The 10,148-nt window shown below is 41.8% G+C and overlaps 1 protein-coding gene across 2 annotated transcripts in view; it reads left to right on the plus strand.

Annotated features, from left to right (window-relative positions):
* The window catches only part of CEP170B (centrosomal protein 170B), a 58,485-nt gene extending 54,044 nt beyond the window's left edge, over positions 1-4,441 (plus strand). For both annotated transcript variants that reach the window (XM_058025581.1, XM_058025580.1), the window contains one exon: positions 232-4,441. In XM_058025581.1, coding sequence (XP_057881564.1) covers positions 232-467 — 236 coding nt within the window. In that variant the 3' untranslated portion in view covers positions 468-4,441. The remainder of the gene's footprint in view (positions 1-231) is intronic.
* Positions 4,442-10,148: the final 5,707 nt, after the last annotated feature.

The following is a 10,148-nucleotide window of genomic DNA, read 5'->3' on the forward strand; positions in this document are numbered from 1 at the left end:
TGTCTTTTCCAAATTAACCAGAAAGTTGAGAGTCCACATCTCTTGAGTCTGGGAGAGGTTTTGCTTGTTAAAGCTGTTTAGACCTGAAGGTATTAATGAGCAAACCTGACTAAGATGAACAAAAGTACTGCTTACAGTTCTACTGCTTTCAAAATGAGGGTAGCAAACTTCTGTTTGGAAACTTTGTTGACTGCTGCTAATGTGTTTATGTCTCTTTTTTATTTTTCCTAGTCATAAACGCCATCATTGACCCTACTGGAAACTTGGATATAGTTGCCAGTAATAAAGCATCTTCTGCTGCTAAACAATCTACAGCCACTAAAGTCAGGACTGCTAACAACTCTGGGTCCACACTGGAGACTTTGTCCCTACCACAGATGAGGAACTACGCTCAGAAATCGAACTGTGGGTCTTCTAGCTTGCAAGATTCGAATTTCATTCCAGATGGAGAGAAATATGTGATCTGATACAATATTTTGTATTGCTGTTATACTGTAATCTACTGTTGCATTAGTATTGTGTATGAGTGGTTTGTGGACAGTTTGTGTGGAGCAGTTCTTTAGATTGCTAACATGTTGCACAAAAAAGAAAAATCTATGCTGTGAGGGTGAATGGAAAGTCTGTGTATGCCTTTTAAACAAGACTAGCACTGTGGAGCAGCACATACTCAGCACAGAGGCAAACTGATTTTTACTAAATTACTCATTTATTTATTCTTCCAGTGTGCCATAAGAAAACAGGCTTTGCATATTTTCCATTCAATACTGCTGAGGCTAAAGTGCTCTTGCATTGGCCTGTTTATAACTATTAAGTTGTAATGAGGCTCAATTTGAAAAAAAAAAAACGACACACCTTTTTGGTACTATATTTGTTTGGGTTTTATTTGGTTGAATTTTTTTGAAGTGTACAAGTGAAGCATTACAACTCTGTTGGAATCAACTTGCAAATCCAACAGAACAATTGTGCAATATCGTGGGTTTCTGAGAGAAACCCTTACTTGCAGTTGTGTAAGATTTCCTTTCAGCAGTCATAAAAAAGAAGCCACACTGAAGTTGTGCATCTGTTTTTCAGTCCAAAAACCAAAACAAGACAGAATAAACCCTTTTTTTTTTTTTCTCTTGGGAAAGTATAAAAGTTAATAATGGTATGAATGTAAAGACTACCAATACACCTACTGTTTTTGATTATCTTTCAGACCCAAAGTCTGGGGTAGGTAAAAAAAGTTACATTTTACAATTTAGCTTGCCAAATTTTCATGATTTTGGTACAAATGCTGTCTTTAAGCTGCTTTTCTTTTTTAATTTAAATATGCAGTCTTTTCGTAATGAGCTGCAAATGCTCTTGGCTGGGCCAAAGACTAAGATGTTTGCAATTACCCAATTGCAAAGAAAACCATCTGTTCCAATGGCTCGTGGAATAAACTCAATTACACAGTTGCTGTGAACTAGTGCAATCACTTGACAGCACTGAAAAAATAATGGCTTCAATGTAGCTCCACCTTTATGGCTAATTCTGTTATGATTTTTTTTTCAATGCAAAAGTGCTTGTGAAGGCCACCATTGTGGTGTTCCTCAGAAACTGTTCAACAGTGTCAAGCACTTGTATAGGTACGTTTGGGATTTTTGTCTCTGGATTTAATTTTTGGTCCATTATAATCCTAGAAACACTAAGGATTGTGTACAGTTGTTTGAGCAATTTCTTATTTAACAAAAGTTGGGGTTTATATTCTGTCTTTGTGTTAAACTGCAAAACACTAAGCAATTTTTCTTGCTTTAAGAGCAAAAATTTTGGTTTTGAGGGGATCTCTTCCAGATGTGTTTGCTCCCAGTTTTTTCTGTCTTGTATCGATTCCTTTTTCATTCTTCCAGGTCAGCAAATAATAATCAGGTAAAGAAATTCTTTTGTAGCTGTGGAGGATACATTTACTGGGAAAGGTGAGCAGATGAGTTCCACTTTGCCCTCATACAGTATATAGTTCAACCAGTGAAAATGGTTTCCCAAGCTTGACTGCTTCTTGTGTGCTGACTCTATATTTTGGGGTGAGTAGTGGATTCCTTAGTTAGCTTCAGTAGTTACCTGAGCTTTTCTGCTAGGATGTTGTAACTGTGGGAACCTGTTAAAATAATTTACCTAAATAGGGATGCTCACAAAGTGTTTAACCTTACTAGTGAAGAAGGTGATTGCTTTCCTGGTGGAACCAGGAAAGCAAATCAATTTCAGCAGAGACAGGATCAGTCCCAAAATGGGAGTATGTCAACATGTCATTAGTTTATTTTTGAGCCTGCAAGATGCTGGCTGGTAAATAGTAGGTGCAGATATCCTTCCAAGATTTCCAGTAGGCTATAAGCTCATCTGCTTGTGTGGAGATGCCCTTCCATGAAGAAATCTGCTGGATTTCACATAGATGAATGCAGAATAAAAAGAATTTGCCCTTGATGTTGTTCTGCCTGTAATATACGCACTATCTGAATGTGTTAATTCAGTTGTTGATTCTGATCTGTCTTTTCTTGAAATACCTGACTGTGTCCTTGGTGAATATCATAAGTGGTGGTATCATTCCTGACATATGAAACACAATTTTTCAAGCCCTTCTTAGTTAGGGTTTGAACTGACCAGGTGCTACCCCAACTCACTAGGAGTCAAAGGACCTTCACAGATAAGGTGTTGCTGTTAGTTTCAGTTTTGCTGTAGAAACAAGTGAATTACTAAGACCTAAGTCTGACTTCTCGGATTATTTGTTATTTCCACATCTTCATGGCTATGCGCAAGTGGATTCTGTTTCTCTGCAGTGTGTCCTTGATGGGACTTCTGTTTACTTTCACTTGAAAATTGCTTGGTTCTTCTTTGATTCTTGAACACACCAGGGAGGGATTTTTCTCCCTTGGTTGCTCTGTTCTGAACTAGAAGAGAGCAAGCCCACAGACACCTTGCATCAATTAAATCAACCTGCAAAATACAGTACCTCTTCAAGTGACTAATGAGGATGCAACAATCAGTGTCTCTTGATAATTTGGAAATGAGTGTGTGATGGCAGGGAGGATGCACAGCTTGATCTGTTTTATTTGTGACTCAGCCAAACTGTAAAATGCTTCTGTGTCCTGACACAATGCTCATTCTTGGATCTTTGCATTTGAAAAGGTTTTGCTAGTCAACGATGAAACGCAACATATTTTCTCTTGTGTTCACTGCTTCTGCTGTACTGTGGTTTGCACTTGTCTGCTCCAGATAAGCCAAAGAGCTATCCACTCCTTTGCTGATTGTTGGTTCTTACAAGCAGTACTGTATGCAGCCATGGAACCATGCCTGTGTGACTCCAGTGTGAACCTGCCCCATGTGTAGTGGTGTATCTGGGGGGCCCAGGGTCAGTGCACGAGATTCCTGCTGCTCCTGTGAGCTGGGGATGGCCCTGCACTGAGCTTGGCAGGGCTGGCACTGCCCTGTGTGTCACTCCTGGGCCACTGCTTTTGTGTGTTTTGTGTTTGACTAAAGCAATGTAACCAAGGGTGGGGTTTTTGAAGTCTTGGGGGAAGCAAGTGCTCAGGTCCTTTTGGGGTTTCCGTACACTTTGGGTGCTTGATGCCCTGAGCACCTTCCAAAATCCCAGCCCTCAGCTCTTCCACTATACTTGAAAACTTTTCAGTTCGACGCTTTCAAATGTAAAATCCTGTTACTCTGTTCTGATGGGGTGAATGTAAATTCCTGTGAGGGTGTGTAGGAGCTTTGGGAGCGAGGACCCAGCTGGATCTGTGGTGGTGTCATGTTGTGCTCATGCTCCAGGAGGAAAGAACCTCTGCATCATCTTTGAGTATTTTAGTAAAGGTACAATTAGTGGAATGTTTACATACAGCCTACTGACAAAAAAGGAGACAAAAAGAAAAAGATAAAAAGGTGTTTAAAGTATTTAAGTGCAAGACTCTACTAGTTTTTTCTTGTTTTGCAGATCACACTAGCTATTTTTGAAGTTGGTAAATGTGTATAACTTTTGCAAAGACCAGACAGAACTACCTGTTCACTTTCAATGTGCCCCGTGCTGAATTGTGCCTATTTCACTCTCTGCTGTTGTTATGCTGCTGATTCTGCTGTTCTGAACTGTTCACTGGATCATTCCATTTGCATGCAACACAAATGCAAGCTGGGCTGTCTGAGAGTAAAGCTGAAACACGTTTGTATAACTTGAATCAATTAATGACTTTCTCTTTTCCACGCCCTCTTGAAATGCTGTGTATAATTTTTGATTTGTTTCTTCTGCCCTGATTTCTTTCCACTTTTGGTTTGTTGTGTTTTTTTTTTTGAACGGTAATTTATTTTTGTTTGGATTATAGGCAGTATCTGTACATTTTGTTTCAAGGTGATATTGTGGATGTCTTTTAAAAAACCAAATTGTTATTTTATATAATTTTATCATAAAGTTGCTCTAATAAATCATTCTTTTATCATGTGACAGTGATGCTGCATTTTGTGCATTAATTTGGAGGAGGATGTGTGTTTGGTGGATGGATTGTTTCAACTGCCTGTTCTCACTGGTGTTAAGTGCAGTAAAATGACAGAATTGTCAGCAACTGGAGACTCAGAGCACGACTGGATCAGTCCTGTGACACCTATGGCTGGGCAGATCCCTCTCCAAAGAGCAGGAGTCCCCTTATTCCCCCAGAACCTCTGGTTTAAGTCCCTAAGTCCCTTTCACATGAAGGTAGTATTGTATGGTGATACTTTATTTAATTTTTAGTGCTGTTATGTGTCATTGCCATGATTAACATGGTGGTTGAATCCAGCCTGGAAGTGATCATTCCCCAGGAGGTATGTGATTGCAGATACATTATTAGGCTTTTTTTTTTTTTTTTTTTTTAGAAATATATATAGCTTATGTGTCTGTGAAATAGTTTTTGATGTTTTCCTTCATTCCACCAGTGCCCTCCTTCCCTCCTGCAGTTCTCTCTGAGCTTTGCATCCTTCCTGGCACTTTAGAAATAATGTTAATTCCTCCTTCTCTGCACTGCCTTCAGCCTCCCCCAGCCTGCCTGGTGCCACGTGGGACTCTGCATTAGCACAGCTCCTGTAGGAAGCAGAACACATGCAGCTGATGAAAACATGGCATTGCTTGCCAGCAATAACTAAAACAGAAAGGAAGAAAATTTTAGTCCCTAACTAGAATCACTGGAAGATCTTCCATCTCCTGGTTTCCTTTCCATTAGATACTTGTAATAAGAAATCTTTTACATTGAAAAGTTTTAGGGAGGGATTTTGTGTTTAAATAACCAATAAATCTTATGTCTCTCTTAAAAAGCCTTCTGCAGCTTTGTGTGCTGTGTCTGCAGAGGTTTCTGTGTTGCCTACAATGCAGGGCTGCATTGCACACTGACAATATTGCCTCTCCCCAGGCTTCCCTGACAGTATGGAGCAGTGTTTGAGTTGGGATGCTGTGCAAAGGGCCCTTTTGAAATCAATAGTGCACCCACTTCATTAATTTTTAACTGTTTGACTGAATAAACATAAGAGGCGGTGGAACTGTAGCCAAAACTATTTGCAACATAATGAAAGCTGCTAGAATTGAAAAATAAAGGATAGATGGGAAAAGTAATGATCTCCTCTGTGCATCTTCCTGCTGAGCCTTCAGCTGCAAGCCTGGCTCTCCAACATCCTCAGCTGCTTTGGGAAATACAGCCTGATTTTCCACATGTGCACAGCAGGGAACACCAGAGCACTTGGCCTTGAGCAGGGTTTCAGGATCCTTTCTCAGAACAAAGCTTTTCATTCTTTGGAGGAGACAGGTGGTTTTGTTGGATGTTGTGTGAAGATCCAGCAGTAGAGCCTCATCTGCTGGGTTCTGCAGATGTGATGTGGGAGAGCCAGGACAGCAAGGACATCCTTGGGCTTTGAAGAGCTGTAGGAGCATCGGGGGTAGCACTGTTGGGATGGATGGAGACGAGAGATCTCTGCAGCCAGGTGATGGAACTTGGGGTTTATTGCAGAGGGCCAAGTGCAGGGCCCTGCTGGGATTTGGGGTTTATTGCAGAGGGCCAAGTGCAGGGCCCTGCTGGGATTTGGGGTTCATTGCAGAGGGCCTGGGTGCAGGGCCCTGCTGGGAACTGCCAGCCACAGCTCAGAGCAGCAAAGAGAGAAGAGAGGGGAAGAGAGGATGAGAGGGTAAGAGAGTGAGAGTGTAAGGGAGTAAAAAAGGGTAAGAGAGTAAAAGGAATAAGAGAGAGACGTTCCCGTTACAATACAATAAATCTTCTTCTGTGTTGAATATTTTAATTCTCACTAATCTAGTACAATATACAAATCCTATAGCATTTACATACAGCCTATAAGAATCATTACATTACCATACTGTGTTACATTTTAAACCCTAGAAACTCCTCTTAGGACCCCTTCTGCCAAGCAGAGGGTGTTGTTTCATCAAAAGCGGATTACCTTCGGCTGGCCACACCATTGTTTTCCAGTTGTTCAGTAACTGAGGTATCTCAAAGCTTCCTTTCATTTCAATCTCGCTTATTGTTTTCATATTCTCAAAATCTTTTGCCAGACAATCATATTTATAAGGCTTTCCTGTTTCATCTTCCCCAACAAAGAGCAAAGCCCTTCTGGTCTCAGCTGAGATGGGGCTGGTTGGGGCAGCAGTGAGCATGCAGGGGTGCTCCTTTCCTCGGTGGGGTGCAGCCATTTGGATGCAACCGTGCAAAGACTCTGAGCACCTGCACACTCCTGCACACTCCCCTGTGCAGTTACCTAGAAAAGGTGTTACTGCAGGGGGTTGGTTCCTGAGCTCTGTGAGTGATGTGGGCTGAGAAAGAGAAGCCAAGAACAATAAGAAAGTAGCACTCATTAGGACTCTACCCTGATTAAGCCCTTCTCTCCTCAGAACAGAAAATACTGGAAATATTGTACTTGCCAAAAGAGTTGGTGCCAGAAAAGGTTTGTTCAACACTAAATGCTTCTGTCAACATTCAAATCACAGGAAGGAAAACACCTACCAAACCCCACAAAATACAGCATCCACCTGGCACCTACAGACACTCCCAAACAGGAGATCCAGAGTTCTGGGTGAGGTTTTGTTTCAGCAACAGCAATAACCACAGAGATAAGAGGAGTATAATTTTTATAATAGAAAATACATTCAACACAGCACACACTGAAGTATTTTCCTAACACCTGCAAGCCATCTTTCCCAGGTGCGACTGGAGGGTGAGTGCTGCAAAAGATGAGTGGCAAGACTGAGACAGCAAAGGACTCTGCACTCTCTTGTGCTATATGAATCACAGCTTTACTTGTTTCCCCTGAAATATTTTTTTCTAAACAAAACATGGGTGGCAGACATAGAGTATTTAATTTTAGGCTGAATAAAATTATTCCAAATAAGTTATTTATATATATATATATATTTGAAGTTAAATGTTTCGAGTCCATGATCAGATATCTTGGTGAATTTACTGAATATTTTAAAATGTGAAAACTGAGTAAATCTTCATAAATACTTCCAAACAAATCACAATTTTATTTAGACTTTGAAATTTTCCCATGGCTTGTCAGCTGAATCACTTCCCAGTTCTAAACCTGAAATAATTCCTTTTGGTTCCCCACCCCCCCTTCCCCAGCTAATTTAAGTATACAATCTTCTGGCACAAAGTATAAATAGAGCACTTTTCTTTTCAGACCTTGACTACTCCTGCCTTCCATCCTTCTGTCAGCAGTTGGCATTTGGAGCCCAGCCTCGTTCTCATGAAACAGAAAGTGGAGTTTTGTAGTAATCTCTGCAGTGGTTCTGGTGTTTTTGTCTATAATTAGCTCTCAGAGATGAGGATGCATTAAACTGGCAGTTTCTTCTTAGCAAACCTCCCACACAGGCAGAAAAAGCTCCTCCACTGTATTTTTTAATGCACCCTGTAGCAAATTGGAAGTCCAGGTATGATTTTTAGAGGGATTATGTTAAGCACAGAGTGCCACCCAACTTCAGAGCAAGAGGTGCATTTATTCTGTGTGGGATGGTGGCAAGTCAGCCAGAGCAACTGGTAGAATGAGCCTTGTCTGAGAGATGGGGAAGAGGAAGAAGAAATAAAATTTCCTGTTTGCTCTAAAACTTGCTATTTTTGTTTTCTTTCCTCCCCCCAGCTGCATGAATTGGTCAAACAGAACCATATTCTACCCGTAAACCCTCTTCCATCCTGAAGCTGTCACAGCTACAGCACTGCTGGCAAGATCAGAAATGCAGAATGGGAGGGCTGCTATGTGAGGTCAGAGGAGAAGGAAACCAGGATTTTGCAAGCTGGAGTGGAGGACAGTGGAATTTATCAGTGCTGCAAGTGGCTAGAAAGCTGACAAAGAGGGGAAATACAGAGCATTCATTTTCCTGGGAGCTGCTCTTCCTCTGATACAACCCTCTTAAACTGAACTTGTGATATTGGAGAGATAAATGATAAATCCTGAACTTGGTAAAAAGGTGCTGCTGCCCTGTGTGGTTTGATCCCAAAGTCAGTGGGAGCTTTTGTGACTTATCTGACACAGCTCATGCCAGGATTTCAGTCCTGCACACAAGCAGGAGCTTAGCTGAAATATTTGGTTGGAATGCTCAGCCTCTGAAGTCATCTGAGGGCCAGGGACACTTCCTGGGGGTGATTTGGGCCTTTGGCAGGGGTGGCTTTCTGGAGCTCTTTCCAGTGGCTGCAGATCCTGCCTCCAGCTTTCTGGTAACTCGGATTTGTGACCGTGTTCACAGGGTCTCAGGTTGAGGGAAGAGACGAGGATCTGACTCCATGTTTCAGAAGGCTGATTTATTATTTTATGATATGTATTACATTAAAACTATACTAAAAGAATAGAAGAAAGGATTTCATCAGAAGGCTAGCTAAGAATAGAATAGGAAATTATGATACCAAAGGTTTGTGGCCTGGACTCTCTGTCTGAGCCAGCTGACTGTGATTGGCCATTAATTGGAAACAGCCAACATGGGCCAATCACAGATGCACCTGTTGCATTCCACAGCAGCAGATAATCAATGTTTACATTTTGTTCCTGAGGCCTCTCAGCTTCTCAGGAGGAAAAATCCTAAGGAAAGGATTTTTTATGAAAGATGTCTGTGACACGGATCTGCAGGGACAGCAGCGGCCTTTGCTTTGTTTTTAAGTCCTGTTGTAAATCCAGAGATTTGGGATGGCTCCCATGGTAAGTGACCTGTGCACAGCAGTAAATTCAGGAGTGAGGTGGCTGGGCAGAGAGGTGTCCTATTTGCTCCACTAATTACTTTTTGGGCTTCTTTGAGTTCACACTTATGTTTTGGTCTCGAGGGAAGCAGAGGACTCATGGCACTTGCATTTTCCATGGAAAGCCCTCTTTCTGTTGTACCAGACCTGTCCTCTGGCTCCTTATTTTTTCCCTCTTCAGCAGCTTAGTACAAGGTGTGCTAAAGCCTCGTGTTCCAAGCTGTCTCCACTGACTCCCTACAGCATCCTTCCTCTGGTACTGCACTGGGGAAATGCCTCCTTGGGTTCAGTAGGAACAAGAGGCTGCCTGGAGGAAAACAGCAGCATTCCTTCCCAGAAGGATTTGTGTTGGCTGAGGTGCAACCTTTGGATTTTTATAGAAGGCATCATTTCTTAGAAGCTGCCCCAAACTCAGTGTCAGATATAACCCCTGAACAGCATCACTGCAAATTCCAAATGCCACATGTTCAAGATGAGGGCTGCATTGTTTCAAAGGAGCTGCTTTGCTCCCTTGTGTTTGTCCAACCACGACTGTGCTCTCAAAAAAAAACCAAAAAACTTTGTAGAGAGTTTGTTTTGGAGGGTTTGTTTGCCTAAAATGAAGTTTCTGGTTAAGAATAGTGCAGTGAAAATAGAGCCATGTTTGGGATGGTAACAGCACCAAAGCTGAGCAGCCCTTCCAAGCAGGGTCTTCTCATGCTGATGTGGACTCTGAATTTCCACCACTGAGTGGGAGCTGTGCCATCCAACAGAGCAAGTTATGGCAAACATGTGAAGATCAAGACCCAGAGTTTAAGAACTGGGTCACAACAACTGGAGGATAACTCAGTACCCTGTCAGTACACATTGTGAGACTCAGTGTCTAAGAGGAAGTGATCTACAGCAGGAGGGGAAAAAAACAGAAGAATCCTAAACAAATGTGCTGACAGAGCATGAGTGTTGCCTTTTGTA

This window comes from Melospiza georgiana, chromosome 6 (genome assembly GCF_028018845.1).
Source record: "Melospiza georgiana isolate bMelGeo1 chromosome 6, bMelGeo1.pri, whole genome shotgun sequence".
Taxonomy (NCBI): domain Eukaryota; kingdom Metazoa; phylum Chordata; class Aves; order Passeriformes; family Passerellidae; genus Melospiza; species Melospiza georgiana.